General features: G+C 38.7%; 1 protein-coding gene across 1 annotated transcript in view; it reads right to left on the bottom strand.

The window, feature by feature from the left end:
• Positions 1-17,620, bottom strand: part of LOC149214137 (uncharacterized) — a 372,058-nt gene that overhangs the window by 322,620 nt on the left and 31,818 nt on the right. The window contains exons 2-4 of the mRNA XM_089389307.1: positions 15,272-15,850; positions 13,973-15,133; positions 13,546-13,873 (exon numbers count right to left, since the gene is read on the bottom strand). Coding sequence (XP_089245433.1) covers positions 13,546-13,873; positions 13,973-15,133; positions 15,272-15,850 — 2,068 coding nt within the window. The remainder of the gene's footprint in view (positions 1-13,545; positions 13,874-13,972; positions 15,134-15,271; positions 15,851-17,620) is intronic.

The raw sequence follows: 17,620 nt of genomic DNA, 5'->3' as shown, positions 1-17,620 counted from the left end.
TACCACCGGAAATATCTTGATGAGGAGAGTCCAATGACAAAGATCTCCAAGATAGATTCACTAATATATTGCTTCAAAAACCCTCAACAAGCATAGGGAATGTACTTAGTCCAGGAAACCCAAACCCTAGAGCTAGGATCCAACAATGGAGCTTCCAACTTGATGTAATCCAAAAAATATAAGAGCATTAATTAATAGTTTGACATCAATGATAGGTGTTTAGTCAAAGTCAAACCCTAGGGTTGACATCAATGACAACACCATTCAACATCTCCTTCATCTTTCATTTTCATTAAGCATCAAGGGAGCACCTTGGGAGTGTTCAAGAATCATGCTTCCTCACATAGCGATTCAAAAATTCCATAAAACAAGAGCCCCACAAAATATGCGAGTGGTTTCAAGAACCATAGTGGAACCGGGGTTCGAGCTTTGCAAAATCGTGTCAAAATCATGGTTCAAAACCATCACAGTTCTGCAAGTCCAAGAACCGCAAAAAAAAAAGGCAAAATCGCGTTCCAATTTTCGAAATCATGGTTCTACCTGAGGATCGTCCGTAGATCCATTTGGGACTCTAATCCACCTTCTGAACTAGGGGGGAGGGGAAAGTTGATGCAGGAGCATCTTATTGATGAAATAAGATAAAAAACAAATGAAATGTGGAAGTAATTACATTCCTTGATTTATTATTATTATCTTAGTAAGTTAGTTTTGTTTTTGTTGAAATATTAGAAAGTTTGGATAGAAATGATGTTAGAAAAATAAGAAATCTTACCCGCTTTTGTGGGTATGGATGGAAGTAGATCTTTTTATTAAGTTTCGTAAAATAGACTAGATTTGTAGGATGAAATATCTTAAGTTTATACTTTGTGAAAAAAACAAGTAGATTGGATTTCCTCGTGGGAAATTCCAACTCATCTAAATTTTAGTGATGATAGAGGAGGAATTAGATATATGATTATCTATGAATATATGTACTCATTTTTTTTTCAATTCAGGAGAGAATAAAATATATGTAATTTTCTAGGTATTTTGTCCATTGGAAATTTAATTCAAAAGCGTAAGTAAGAAAATGGTGTTTCCACATTCCAGCTATTAATCTTGTGCAGGTTAGGCAAGATTCAGCATCACTTTTTGGTATCAGAGCTACAGTGCATAGGAGAAAAAAAGTGTGAAATGGCATTCCATGTTCGATAGGGAAGATGAGGTCGAAGGAGAAGACCAATAGTCGATGTTGAGGATAGGGCGAACATGAGACTTGTTCAAGAAAGGATAGAATCCTTAGAGATGAACACGCAAAGAGATCCAGAGACTGGAAACAACAGTGAATCTGAAGATTAGAGAAATTTTGAGATCTAAAATGGGTCTCAAAACAAAAATGTACAACCAAAATAAACTTAAAAAGAACCAATAGGATTCAATATGATGATGTCAACCATGGGGCATGATTCAACATTTTTGGAGTAATAAAATAAAAATATTAAAAAATAAAAAATAAAACTACTTTTTCAACTCATATCTTCAACTTATCGCCTTACGATTTTACTCAAATTTCGAGTGGGAGCACTCGTCGGATGTTGAATTAATTCCTCATCCAACGAGTGCTTTCGATGGACCCTGCTACACGAAAAATGAGTAATACATGAAAGGTGTGATTGCAATCATGTTTTCTCATGTATTTCTCATTTTTAGTGTAGCAGGGTCCATCAAAAGTATGCAACATGGCTACTCCTTGAATTGGGAATTAAATTCCACATCCAATGAGTGCTCCCACTCAAATTTGAGTAAAATCGTAGGGAGATAAGTTGAAAATATGAGTTGAGAAAGTAGTCTTTACATTTTTTCCCTCAAAAATATGGTGATGTAATCTAATCTTATTTTATTATTTCCATTATTATTTTATAATATTCCTTAGGAGGCCCATTTTAGACCTCAAATTTTCTCTAATGGAAGAGTCTCCATCAGAAGATGAACATGAGAGAGACCCTGCAGAAATTAAATTGATGAGGTCAATGATTGGGGCTATTTTGAGGCCTAGAACAGAGATACTTACCTATACTGGTAGCTTGGAACCAGAAGAACTAATGGACTGGATCCATTCTTCATATAAGCATTTTGAGTACGAAGAGGTAGCCCAAGACGAACAGGTGAAATTTGTTGTTCTTAGATTGAAAGGACACATAGCACTTTGGTGGGATGGAGTCCAAGAAGAAAGGAAAAGAAAGAACAAAGCCAAGATCAAAAGTTGGAGTCAAATGGTGACGAAATTGAAAGGTAAATTTTTGCCTAAATATTACCAATTGTCTCTATTCAGGAAAATGCAAAACTTGAAACAAAGGTCGTTGACTATTAAAGAGTATACTAAAGAATTTTACAAGGTGAATATTAGAACATGATACATCGAAGAAACACATGAAATGGTTGCCAAATATATCAATGTGTTGCAGTTGGAGATTCAAGATTAGTTTAGCTTATTGTCACCTAAAACTGTAGAAGATACTTACCAATTTGCTTTGAAAGAAAAGGAAAAATTAGCTAGAAAGCAAAGCCAAAGGAATAGAGGGAGGAGTCCTATAAGGGGAATAGGACAAACCAACTACCTGGAGAAAACTCGGCCTCCAAAGGAAGAAGAAGAAAGTTCCAGCAATCAACCATCAAGAGGAGGCGAATCAAGAGGAATAAGAGGACGTGGTCGAGGAAGATATTACCGAGTTCAATGATGCGAATGTGGGAAATTGGGACATGTGTCGTGGGATTGTCCACAAAATAATCCTACAGACCAAAGAGGAGCAAATATAGCAAATTCACAAGGAGAAATGAAGTTGCAGTCATCTATGAAGAAACACCAGAGGTAGGAGAATCATTATTGATGAAGAGAATCTTGATTAAGTCTAAAAAGGAAGTTAAGGAACCAGCACAAAGAAAAAGCTTATTCAGAACCCCATGCAAATCAAGAGGCAAGTGTTGCAAAGTGGTGGTTGCCAGTGGTAGCATGGATAATTTGGTATCCACAAAAATGGTACAGAAGTTGGGGCTGCAAAGAATAGTACATCCCACACCTTACAAGGTGTCTTGGATAAAAAAAGGCCATCAAATATTGATGAATGAGCAATGTAAAGTGGAGTTTCATATTGGTAACTACAAGGATGATGTATTATGTGACATAATGCCAATGGATGTGTGCCATGTATTGCTTGGAAGACCATTGCATGATGACAAAAAAGCCTTTCATGATGGCAGGCAAAACACCTACACTCTTGTGAAAAATGGCCAAAAACATCCACTATTGCATTTAGAGGATAAAGAGCCCAAAGAAGTCAGTCCTAGTGTGCTACTTATGGACGAGAAGACACTATTGCAAGAGCTCAAAAAGAAAGAAGAATTTCATTTTTCTTTGATTGGTAAGCCCAAGGTAATTCTTACTAGCACAAGTTTAAATGATTTGCCTGAAGAAGTCAAAGTTATGTTGGATGAGTTCACAGATATAATTTTTGATGAGTTGCCAAGTAAGTTACCTCCTTTTCGAAGCATTAGTCATCATATAGATGTAATTTTGGCGGCTAGTCTTATGAATAAAGCAGCGTACCGCATGACTCCAGAAGAAAATGAAGAGATAAAGAAACAAGTGCAAGTGTTGCTAGACAAAGGGTTAATAAAGGAGACCTTAAGTCCATGTGTTGTTCTCACCGTGGTTAGCCCAAAGAAAGATGGTGGATGGAGAATGTGTATTGATTCAAGGGCCATCAATAAAACTAAAATCAAGAACAAATTTCCACTTCCCCGCATTGAAGATATCACTGATTGTTTGAGTGGTGCTAAGTATTTTTCTAAAATTGATCTGAAGAGTGACTATCACCGCATTACAATTAGAGAGAGGGATGAATGGAAAACAACTTTAAAAACGAACAATGGTTGTATGAGTGGTTGGTGATGCCTTTTGGCCTTACCAATGCACCTAGCATATTTATGAGATTAATGAATGAAGTCTTGAAATAATTTGCAAGTAAATTTGTTATTGTTTATCTGGATGATATTCTAGTGTACAACCTAACAAAAGAAGAGCAACTAAAGCATCTCAAATTAGTTTGAGCACCCTACAGCAAGAGCAGTTGTTCATAAATTTAAAGAAAAGCAGCTTCATGAAGAATGAATATGTATACCTGGGATTTCTGATTTCGAAAGAAAGATTGTAGATGGATCCGGATAAAGTGAAGGCAACCATTAACTGGCCTATTCCAAGAAACCTATTTGAGGTAAGAAGCTTTCTCAATCTTGCTAGTTTCTACTGGAAGTTTATAAAGAATTTCAACAATTTGTGTGCACATGTTGTTGAGACAATCAACGAGAATAAGCAGCCATTTAAATGGGTTGTAGCTGCTCATTGAAATTTTAAAATTCAAAAGCAAAGGATAATTGAACAACCTGTATTAGCCTTACCAAATTTTAACAAATGTTTTCAAGTTAAGGCAAATGCAAGTGGACCTGCTATTGGAGTTGCCCTAGGTTGAGAATGAAGGGTGATTGCATATTTCAATGAAAAATTAAATGAAGCAAGGCAGAAGTATTCTTATTATTATAAAGAGTTCTATGCTATAGTTCAAGCTTTAAAAAAATGGAGGCACTATATTATGCCCAACGAGTTTTTTCTTTATACTAATAACCATGCTCTACAATTTATCAATTGTCAAGCCAAATTGAATAAGGGGCATGCTAAATGGGTGGAGTTCTTGCAAAATTTCACATTTGTCATCAAGCATACAAGTGGTAAATCAAATAAGGTTGTTGATGCATTAAGTAGAGTAAATTTGATTTTGCATGAGTTTCAAATCAGCACTTTAGAATGTTGTACAACCCGTTGGGGTGAGTTGGACAGCCAACTTCCCGTGGTCGCGACTTGGTCATATTATCTCCGTTTGACGCGCATGATAGCCCGTTGGAAAGATCTCTCCGAGGACTACGACGGAAAAGACAATTTTAGGCAGAAAATCGTTGGCAGTAGATTTCCAAAAAAACATCGTTTAGGGCCTCAAAACGACTCCGGAAGTTTAGGACCTAAAAAACTGCTAAAAATAGTAAACTGTGCTACAATTAAGGAAACTGAAAAACTGAAAGAAGCAATGGTGGGGGTCCAAGTGGAATTGACGGGTGGCCACCAATATCCACCTGGATCATTCCTCCTCCCTTAGGAAGCAATGGTCCCCATTGCGTTGAGTTCCTCCATGAGATGAGGGAACTTCTGCTGAACTTGGTCCCTGGTGAGCCACTTGCCCTGGTGAAGGAGTTGGCCTACTTTGACAACTCGATACAGTTGGATATTCTGTTGGCAAGTCTGCTCGATCTGTGCGTCCATGATCCGATCAGTTGCAGCTCGTTCCATGCAATCTGGATTTAACTCTGTGGGTGTGAGTTGTTCTGCAATGTCGAATGTGTCTAGTAATGGTGGAAAGTATGGCCGAAGACGGTCCACATTGAAGACTGGGTGCAGGCCAAGGAATGGGGGAATGCTGAGCTTAAATGCATTGTCTCCCACAACTTTGTTAATGGTGTAAGGACCATATTGGAGTGGTCTGAGTTTCCGATAGGCTCCGGTAAGGTGTTCCTTTTGCAAATGCAACCAAACTTTGTCGCCCACCTGAAACTTGTGTGGCACCCGATGTTGATCATGTCACTGCTTATACTAGGAATTTGATTTCTCCAGAATATCATGGACCTATTGGCGAATATGTTGGATGTGCCTAATGAAGCTGTTTGCCTTATCTGTTTCAAACTGGACATGAGCCGAATCTACGTGAGTAGCTGCAAATGGCATGGCCACATCAATGGGACATAGTGGCTAGAATCCCAAGCCCACCTGAAAAGGGTTGTGGCCAATCGAGCTGTGGAGAACCCGGTTGTAGCTATGTTGAACATAGGGGAGGCTCTCGTCCCATGTGCGTGGATGCTTTGAGTTGTACATTTCCAGAATGTGTACGATCATCCTGTTGACAACCTCTGTCTGGCCATCAGTTTGAGGATGGAAGGCTGTGGACTTAGTGAGTTTGGTGTCCAGCATCGACCAGAGACTAGACCAAAATATATTGAGGAACCTACTGTCCCGATCTGAGATGATCGATTGTGGGATCCCAAAGTGTACCCCTACTCATTCAAAGAAGAGTTTAGCAATGACTTCTACTATGATATTCTTCTTGCATGCCGCCATAATGGCCATCTTCGAGAACCTGTCAACGACCACAAAAACACAGTCATTTCCATACTTAGTGGAAAAAAGGCCTGACATGTAATCCATAGAGATGGATTCCCAAGGTCGACTAGGAGTAGGCAGCGGGGTATAGAGGCCTTGCTTCTTGATGGTCGGTTTGGCAATGGCGCAAGCAGTGCATGATCTGATGTACTTCCCGACATCCTGTCAAAGATTCGGCCAATAGAAATACTTCTGCAGTACTGCCACCGTTTTCTCGACCCCGAAATGCCCAGTAGCCCAACTGTAGTGTGCTTCCCAAATCATCTTGGCACGCTCGCTTGAAGGAACACAAAGGTGACCCAGGTGGCATAACAGGGCATCCTAGAGGTGAAAATATGGAACACGCTGACCCTCCAAGAGTGTCTAGTATGTGTGGCCGAATTCTAGGTCGCTTTTGTTGAGAAGTGGCCAATCAAAAGTCTCGTGCCCACAAGAGTTGAGCATGGTGGTTAACGCCATGATCGGTGGTCCACTGATGCAATCTGCAACATTATGGGTGTTTCCCTTCTTATACTTGATATTCAAATGGAATTATTGCAGGTATGTGGACCACTTATGATGGCGATCATTTTGCAATTTCCCTTGGGTCTGTATGAACTGCAGGGGTCGATGGTCTGTGTGGATGACCGTTTCCTTCCCCAAAATGTAATGCTTCCATTGTCGGCAGGCCTGCACAATGGAATACATCTCTTTGTCATAAGTGGGATACTTCCGGACTGTGTCTGAAAGTGTCTCACTGTGATATGCCACTGGATGCCCGTGTTGAGTAAGGACTACCCCAATAGCATAGTCAGAGGCATCTGTCTCGACCTCAAATGGTTGTTGCAAGTCTGGTAATGCAAGCACTAGTGCCAAGCAGAGGCAATCTTTCAACTTTGTGAATGCCTTCTGTTGAGATTCAGACCAAAAGAATTTTGCTTTCGCTCCTCCCTTGGTGACTTGACTCAAGGGCCAAGTGATATGAGAAAATCCCAACACGAACCTGCGGTAGAAGTTGGCAAGACCTAGAAAGCTGCGAAGCTCTGTCAGAGTGGTTGGAGATGGCCAATCCCGAATGACTTGGATCTTGGCTGGATCCACATGCACCCCCTGTTCATCAATAATGTATCCCAAATACTGAACCTGGGTCATGCCAAAAGTGCATTTCTCCAAATTGGCACATAACTTGTGTTGCCGCAGTGTTTGGAGAACCTGTCGGATGTGGTGGAGGTGCTCTTCCCAACTATAACTGAAGATCAGGATGTCATCGAAGTATACCACTACAAATGAGTTGGTGAATGGCCGCAAGATGTCATCCATTAGCCTCATGAAGGTTGCAGGAGCATTCGTCAATCCGAAAGGCATAACCAACCATTCGAAAAGGCCCTCCTTGGCTTTGAAGGCAGTGTTCCACACATTCGAGGGTTCAATTGGTACCTGGGGATTTTCTAACTTCAAATCGATCTTGCTAAATATTTTGCCCCCTTCAGTTGGTCCAGGAGGTCATCAATCTATGGGATCGGGTACCTATTACGGACAGTGATCTTGTTCAGTGCTTGATAGTCAATACAAAGTCTCCAAGTCCATCCTTCTTTTCTACCAACACGATCGGGCTCCCACAAAGCGATGAACTAGGACGAATGTGACCTTTTTGCAGCAACTCCTGAATCTGCCTCTTGATTTCATCATTCTCCAAAACGAAGCACCGATAGATTGGTCCATTGGGCAACGGCGCACCTGGGGTCAAATCGATGGAGTGCTTGACCTGACAGTGCAAAGGAACCCCTGCGGGGGAGGTGAAGATGTCCTCGTACTCCTCCACGACCTTGTCCATCTGTAGTTGTCGTGCGGAGGGGCCCTATCTGGAAGTTGTGGCCACCGTCTTCTTCTTTCCTTGAGGGCGTATCATCAAGAAAACAAATTTCCCGGTTTTGGAAATGAGCTTACTGCATTGTTTTGTAGTAACCAAAGAGATGGCGGTAGGCGGCGCTACCTCTATTATCCTATACAACATATTTCCCAAAGTAACAATAACAGCACGGGGCCTTGATTCATACACAGCATGTCGCTTCCACAAGTATGGTTGTCCTAATAATACATCACAAACTTCAAGGGGAGCAATGTCACATAATACCTTATTCGTGAAGGGCTTAATGTTGTATGGAAGGCGACACTGCTGGCTCACACAAAGATCCCGTCCTTGGTGAAGCCACCCGATGGTGTACGGTTGTGGATGTGCTGTGGTCGGTAAGCCCAGCTGCTTCACGACCTCTGCCAAGATGAGGTTCTTTTGGCTCCTGCTGTCGACAATGAACTGTAGTGGGGAGCCCTTTACCCACATCTGGGAGTGGAAGAGACGCTCCTCCTCCTCTGGATCTTCGAGTTCCTCCTTCTGGATCTTCGTGGTGGCAACAGTGGCGTTGGGCTCCGCATCAATAATCTGCTTTTCTTTGTCATTCCCCTTGTCGGGCTCTGACTCAGAGTCAGAACATGCATCTGATTCTGAAACCTTTAGCTTGGCCACCAATGACTGCTTGGCCCAACACTCACTTGTGTTGTGAGTGGAGCTCTTATGGAACTCACACCACTCTCTCGTGTCCTTTTTCGGCTTCGCGGTGTTGTTCTTTGCTTGCAGCTTTGGCGGCTTGTCTTGGGCCGCCCCGCCTTGGCTTTGTCCCTTGTTCTGCGATTTTGGGCCACCTTTCCCTTGCTTCGGATTCGCAGATCCAAAGTCTCGCTTCTTTTGTTTAAACTTTTGCTCGACCTTAACGACATATCGGTATGCCGTGCCGAGCGAAGAGATGTTCAGGAATTCTATTTCTTCCTAAATGTACTTGTGCAGGCAAACGCGGTATTTGAGTACCAAATACTGCTATATATCCTTGATACCCAACTTTGTGCGAAGGGTATGGAAAATATTGGTAAACTCCAGCATGTCTTGGTCCCTTCCCTGCCGCAGCGTGGTCTACTTTATGTATTGATCCTCATAGCTTCCGACAGGGTAGTACTGCTCCTTGATGGCATCCCGGAATGAATTCCAAGTGGGTGCGACTGAAAATAGCGAGCCTGTACTTTCATCCTTCTGCTCGCAGTAGGTTACCCACCAATCCTTGACGTGGGGGGCTACTTTGAGAAGAGCGAAAATAATCTTTTCCCGACTGGAAAAATCATGAACAAAAAAATAACCCTCTAGCAGATTTAACCATTTATCGACGACATCTGCGTCTATCTGACCCTCGAATATGGGGATTTCAAAATTAACTTGTACCTTAAACGGTGTGGCGTTTCCAAAGCCGCTGTTGGAAGCTGATGCGTTGGCCCTGGGTAGCCATTGAAGGATCTGGGCAAAGTTGTCCATCATCGCGTTCCTTTGTCGCTCGAGGGCTTCTTCGAGCAAAATTTTGATAGGATCTCCTGCCCCCTCGTCTTTCTTTTCATCCGCCATGGGAGGCCGTCAGAATTTGCGAGGCTGGTCTTGCAAAGGTTCGACCAATTCAAGCCCTAACTCCTTATATCCCGACCTCGTTGGGGACATGCAAAGAAAAACAAAGAAAAAAAGCAGACCACTGTGATACCACTGATCTGGATTTAAACAGGAACGCAACAAATTACAAAGATAACCATAAACACAGAGATGCAGCGGAAATAATACTTCATTTCATTAATGTAAAATACTGAAATATGCTTACAAACAAGAATGGAAATAAACCATCTAGGGCGATGGTAGCTTATCTCTGAGAAGAGATGTGGCGGCTACATGCCTCTGAACTCCTTACAATGAGGCTCAAGGGCCTTTTTATTATTGAACAATAAGAGCAAACCCTAAACAACACAAACCCTAACATGAGGAGATGTAACACCAAGAGTTTATGGGCCCCGTTGGGGTGAGTTGGCCAGCGAACTTCCCGAGGTCGCGACTTGGTCATATTATCTCCGTTTGACATGCATGATAGCCCATTGGAAAGATCTCTCCGAGGACTACGACGGAAAAAAACGATTTTAGACAACAAATCGCTGGCGGTAGATTTCCAAAAAAACATCGTTTAGGACCTCAAAACAGCTCCGGAAGTTTAGGACCCGAAAAACTACTAAAAATAGTAAACTGTGCTACAATTAAGGAAACTGAAAAACTGAAAGAAGCAATGGTGGGGGTTCAAGTGGAATTGGCGAGTGACCACCAATATCCACCTAGATCAATAGGTTCTTGCTCAGGCTGAATTTGCATACACTGATACACCCAATAGAGGTACAAGTATGAGTCCCTTCCAAATCTTGTATAGAATGCATCCAAGGGGAGTATATGAATTGATAAATATGGGAAAACGAGATATAAGAAGTGCATAAGGTGAATTTGCAGTGAGCATGCAAGAATTGCAAAAAATAGTTAAACAACTGTTACAGGGAAGCAACAACAAACAAAGGGTTGATTCAAAGAGAAGGCAACAGAACTTCAAGATTGGTGATTTAGTCATGGTACATTTGAGGAAAGAAAGATTTCCTAAAGGGACTTACAACGAGCTAAAACTCAAAAAGATAGGACATTGTAAAATTTTAAGGAAATTTTCCTCAAATGCTTACGAAGTGTAGCTTCTAAGCAATGTTGGTATTTCCACAATTTTTGATGTTCCTTATTTGCATTCCTTTCAGGGAACATGAAAAGTTTCAGATGATGAGTCTTCTAGTGAAGTAGATCAAATTGTTGAATGGAAGCAGCAACTTCCCAAAGCAACTCCAAAGGATATTGAAGGGCTATTAGATCGAAAAGTGGTGAAGAAAACTAGAGAAAAAGAATACTTTCATTATTTGGTGAAGTGGAGAAATCAGCCATGGGTGATGCTACTTGGATGACTGTTATAGAGATGTCCTAATGTTCAAGAGATCATGGACAATTTCTTTCCGTGGGAGTCTGATGCAGGAGCATCTTACTCATGAAATTGGAAAAAAACCAAATGAAAGGTGGAAGTAATTAGATTCCTTGATTTATTATTATTATCTTAGTAAGTTAGTTTTGTTTTAGCTGAAAGATTAGAAAGTTTGGATAGAAATGATGTCACAAAACCAAGCAATCTTATCAGCTTTTGTGGATATAGATGGAAGTAGTTTTTTTATTAAGTTTAGTAAAACAGACTAGATTTATAGGAGGAAAAATCTGAAGATAAGCTTAGAATTTGTGGAAAAAAAAGGGAGATTGGATTCCTTTTTGGGAAATTCCAACTCATCCAAATTTTAGTGATGATGGAGGAGGAATTAAATAAATGATTATCTATGAATGTATGTACACAGTTTTTTTTAATTCAGAAGAGAATAAAATATATGTCATTTGTTGGGGATTCTATCCATTAGAAATTTAATTCAAAAGTGTAAGTGAGGAAATGGTGTTTTGCACATTCCAGCTATTAATCTTGCAACGGTAAATCCCACATCAACAGTTCTTGCAACAGTGCTCTAGGCAGGGACTAGATTTTCATAAAGTATACAATACAAGATTGTAAAAAAAAAAAATACAAATACTAAATGGATCATGAGAAACCATTCCAATCAAAATGAGCTGAACGCAAAAACAATCAACAACATGTTTCTTGTATTTAAAACAGCACAAAGAAGAGTGCAGGTTTATAGCCTTGAACAGACCTGAATCTTAAATCCTCAATATATGCAAATACACGGCACATATTTAACATTTTTTGGCCTGGGAATGAAAGATGTCAATGATAGATAGTAATTTTCTTATAAAAGCAAAAGTTGAAACCATTCATAGCAAGAAACTGGAGTCGCCTTCATAGTATATTGTTTGTTTGATTATGTTACTAGCTACGGGTGTCTGCATTATTAGTTATCTATGGGGGGTGAAGGCCCAATTGCTGAGAAATGGTCTTTCAAATGGGATTTTCCCAGTCTGCAGCTCTATGTCATAAGGTTCGTTCAACTTCAACCTTGAAGTTTGAATTTTGGGGAAACTTAATTTTTTTTTTTAGGTTTGGCGAATCTCATCTAACCTCACAGCCATTGACCAAGTTCATAGATCAAAAATCATAATCTCAGGTCACAACTCAAGCTTGTATTCTATCCTTGCAGTTTCTATATCAGTGATAGCATTTTGTATGTTGATGTTGATTTCTTACCATTTTATCCTATATTTCATTTTAAATTTAATATATATATATATAGATATACATATATAAACCTAATGACCAGACAAACCTCACTCTAACCTCATCAAAAAATTCGAACTCTAACAGAACTTAATCATTGCCTAACCCAAATTTGAACCTGAACCATGTAACGTAGCTGCAACTATTCAGAAACTGTGAAGTAAATTTTTTTGGGATTGTCCGTTCACGAGGAGCCATTGGTATTATTGCATCTCCAGCATTCAACCCTTCTCTAGCAGGAGGGTCATTGGCAAGCAGTGCTATTTGAAGATTTTAGCTTTTTGGTCTGCTCTGCATTCCTGGGTATTTGGCACGGCTCGTGTATCTCTGCTGTGTTCATCCTTTGGAAGATCCGATGAAAATCTGCTTTTGATAATGAGTTTAGCTCTTTGGATGTTTTCTATTACATATGGGGGACTGAGGTACTTAACCAGATGTTGGGCAAAGTCTATTTTCTAATGAAGGATTCCCAGTGCATTGAGGCACGTGCTTACTCCATCTATTTCTGCTGTAGTAGAGCTGAGGGAGAGGATATAAGTTCCACTGTATATTCCCTTCCACTTAATATTTTACTGATGTAAATGTTTATATATATATATATAGATACACTAGTGACCTGACCTGTGGTCTAGTGGTTGAGAGAAGGTGTCACCATGTTAATAACCCAGGTTAAAACCCCACAGAGAGCACTTGATCACAAGTTGGAGAGCACTTGATCATAAGTTGGCATAGTTGACAATGTTCATATGAACCATTCATTCAATTTAAAAAAAGGGAACTATATTATCAGAAGATTACAAAAGACAACATATAAATATTTGACAGAACCGGAGATCCAACTAAAACAGCTTTTTTGATTTATAATGCTTTTTCTCTTTTAATTTAAGAATGAGATTGCAGTCTTTCGAATCCATTTCTTCTGTTTCATTTGCCTTTGGCCATTATTGATATAATCTATTACTTCTCAATAACCAAATTAATCAACGAATAAACATTTAGGTATACAAATCACTTCAGACAAACAAAACACTCTTCAAAACATGCACAACCAACCGAAAACAAACATTTGTTTCAGTACAAACATATAACAACCTGAAATTGAGAAAGGCATTTGTCAACAATAATTTACAATTTGGTCATTTTCTAATACAAGTCAAACACAAAAAAAAAAATTACCTTTGTACAGTTTGGATAGTATATACATGACAACAACAGCCTCTATGATGTTCTTCTTACTCTTCCCAACATCGTCTTTCTCTTCTCTTCCATCTTTTACGTTAATAAATGCATATGCTCCATACATTTCAGATGTGAGATAGGTATAGCCATAAGGCTCCATTTCAACATTTGGGCCATTCTTGATAAGGTTTTCATAAAACTCCCTATTTGGAAAAAGACTTATCGATGGATGCATTCGATATTGTATATTTAGAATATGGACTGGATGTCCAAGTGCTTCCAACCTTTCAAAGAGGCTTCTTCCATAGTTCACTTTCTCTGCAAGCTGATGAAGCAATCATCGCATGGACTTAAAAACTTTACAAAAACTAGTAGCAAAGTTAAATTGAGAAAAGTCCTTACGGAAAAGCCACTGAAAACAAACCTTACTAATTACTGTTGCAGGTAGCTGCTTTGGATCTCCTATCAGAAATGCATCCTTTACACCCATAATTTGTAGTGCAATTGTAGATTCGGCTTCTTTAAGCTGGGCTGCCTCGTCAATAATTAAACAGTCGAATGGTGCTGCCAAGTTCATGCAGCTCTTCCCAGAAGATGTTACAGTTGAAAATACCACCTTGGCACGTGACAAACAAATTTCCAAAATATTCTGGTTAAGGCGTGTTCTTTCACAGCTTAACTCTTCTTTTAAGAAATGTATACATTCACTTCTCCTGGAGCAAAGAGCTTCTATTAAAAGTCTCTTATTGTTAATCGCACTCTCTCTAGAATTCTCTGTGCACTTTGATGCTTCTTTATTGATTTCTCCATGACCAGAAAAACATTCTCTAAGGGTTTTGTCCTTGAATGCATTTTTCTGAATTAGATTTACAAAATGCTCAACCACTTCAATCAGAAAACCCAAGTCCTGTTTCTTTGAGATTGATTCTGGATAATCATTCAATAAAATTTCTGCACATTTGAAAAATTCTAAAGCTAATATTTCCAACCTCACTCTGACGAATTGTAGAAAATTAACTTGATCCTTCTGCTCTGCTGTTTCTTTAAATTCTTCATATTGTGAAATTGCTGATTCAAGAAAATCAAGAATATATGTCACAATTTTCCTCCATCCTGTCAGTGGCAGACAACAATTTTTCAGACGATCCACTCGAGATTCAAGGAAAATATTTCCCAGAGGACCTTCAACATCCAAGCGCTCCATATTTCCAACAAGTACAAGGTCACTCGAGGTCAAAACACAGGGAAAATCATCTGTATTGGGGCACTTATCTGACAGATTTGTAACTAAGTTCAGAAATCTCAATGCAATTTCTGATATTGCAACATTTGTTGGTGCACACACAAGTACTTTGTACCTCAGGTGGAGTAAGATAGAGAGAAGTGAAACAAGCATTGAGGTCTTCCCTGTTCCCGGGGGACCTTGGATCAGCTTTATGCAGGGACACTTTTTCTTTTTAACAGCATTGACTGCATTAACTATAGCAGAAGTCTGAGAATCATTCAACTGGTGGGACCTGAAATGCTTGTTTCTCAATATTTCTATATCATCTTTATTTTCTTCAACAAAGGCTTCAGTAGATTCCTGCAAAACCTAATCAAGTTAGACCTTATTTTTCTGGCTTGTCCGCTCAAAAATTTACATTACAGTGACCTCAAAATCAATTGACCACAAATAAATATTTCAAATCCTGTAAAGACCTCAAACATTTAAAGTGCATACCTCTGTATTGTAGTATACCGCCTTGGCAAGCATAGCTAAATTTCTTGTTTCATCATCCAAGTCAGGATGCAAGGCCTTCCAGATTCGCAAATTTGTAGCTAGATTACCAAGATAAATACAAAAATATTGATTTTCCATATTGCTATTTTGGGAGCAGAAAGGATGCATATCTGGAACGTATACTTTCACCTCCACCATACCGCTATCTTCATTCTCACCATCTTTATCTTTACACTGACACTCCTGTCCATTTACTACAGCTAGCATTATGTCACGAAGGTCTTCCACATATTCAGGTACTCTTGACGAGAGTATAAGAATATCCTTTGGTCTGAGAATTAAAATTTGTTTTTCCTTACTCTCTCCCATATCATATTTTCTGTCAATATGCATTTTGTATTCCACCACTTTACCTTTGGATGGCTTTTCTTTTTCTGGAAAGTATATAGCTGCATATGGAGCTTCAGAAATGGATTCAAGAGCATTGTGCAGGTCAGCCCTTGTTTCTTCTATGAGGGGGGGAACAAAAGAGACAAGGTAATCCGTTATGGACTCAAACCTTTCCGGGATAGATTTAACCTGAAAAGGCCAACAAAGAGATTTGTATAAAAAAATTCGCATTGCATCGTAAAATTTGCAAAATGAAAATACTTTTGAGCACTATAATCGATTCTACGAAACAAAATCAGAAAGCTTGTGGAGTATCATGGCAACTATTGTGCAAATTTAAAAGTAGCTCAAGCGCACTCTATGCAACAGACTTTAGAAAGTTTGTGGAATATCATGGCAACTGTTCTGCCAAACTAAAGTATCTCAAGCTAGCCAGCTGCCAAATAGCAGCAGGAGGTACTCTTAAGCAGTAAAAAAAATTGCATACAAATGAAAATTCACTTAAGTTAGTATCAATAAAAGTGTAATCACCTTGTTTGTTTTGAATTAGTCAACAACATGAAGTTCTAGAAAATTTCTCTTTCATAAACCTATTAAGTTTATATATATATGAGAGAAAATAGGTTAACAGCTCAAGATTCAAAGGAATCTGGCAGGAGTGCAAGCATGTTTCCTTATGGACTATCAGCGAGTTATTCTAGGTGGCATGGTTTTACTTGAGTAACCATGATGAGTGAGCCTGCATTTCCATAGCAGCCAAAGATGAATGTGCTAGTCAAAGATGAATGCTGGTTTACAATTTGACAACTGAATTATGAGTTATGATAGGTTTTCCCATTGTAAATTACAAAAAACAAAGATTAAAAAATAAAAAATAAAATCTTTCTTTTTGTAATAAATAATAAAAACAACAAAAACTTATATTAATTTTTTAATATAAATAAATTTCACATATTCATAACCTAACCATATTACTAATTAATATTAAGTTATAACCTAAAATTAATATTATAGAAGTGCTCTACAATCCCGTATAAGAGATGTTAGACTTAGTGTAAGTATGTCAACATTTTTTATCATCTTTCTAGGTGGGTTAAAATTATGATATTCTTAATATATTATTTTGTCCAGAAATGGAAACAATAAATTCCAGTGTAATTTGTCCTTGAATTTAAAAATAGAATTTTATTCTCATAGCAACTTGTAAATAGTTAATTAAATTTAACTAACTTAATTAGTTTAGGAATTTCGAGTTGGAAGTCTTTCTGTAGTCATGTATATGTTCTCCCTAAATTTTATGGGTCCAGATGAGTTTATTTAAGTTGTAATTAAATAACTCAGTTTGACTAAGTTATAGACAGTTAAACTAATTCTAACTCTTTGTGGAACTAGTAGAGGATTAGTAGTCAATTGGTGCACTAGTGCATCCACGTGTTACTCCCCAGTTGAGAGTAGAGTGCGGGCAATGTACTATCATTTGTATGATTTACTGAGTTGTAAATATCATGCATGCAATCAAAGAACGACCTATGTTTGGATTGCACATTTTTTAAAGCATGAATTCCCTTGAATACGGGCTATTCATCCTAGGAATTGTGCAAGACATTAAGAACGAGCTTGTGAGGTAGAGAGTTTAGCATACTTGTGTGGAATTGTTCTTGTGAGAACAAGCTTTGTATCTTCACTCATATTTCGGATTAATGCAACACAAATAGTAGGGGTTTTGAGTAGTGGTTTTCCCCAAAGAAACTTACTGTGTTATGTGTCATTGATTTATCTTCCTCTTGCTATTATTGTTTTCATCGATCTATTGGCTTCCGCTAGTTGAAAGTAGAAGTAGGTTCTTGTCTTTTGTTTTAGTACATTGCATGAACTTGTGAATCTACAGGAAAATCTACATATTTTATATGTATAAGTGTCTTAGGGTTAATCTAATTCAACATACATAGTTTTTATTAT

The sequence above is a fragment of the Pinus tabuliformis genome, chromosome 1_1 (assembly GCF_031772625.1).
Source record: "Pinus tabuliformis cultivar Carrire ecotype Pingquan chromosome 1_1, CPIR1, whole genome shotgun sequence".
Lineage (NCBI taxonomy): Eukaryota > Viridiplantae > Streptophyta > Pinopsida > Pinales > Pinaceae > Pinus > Pinus tabuliformis.
This window is presented reverse-complemented; position numbering and strand designations above follow the sequence as displayed.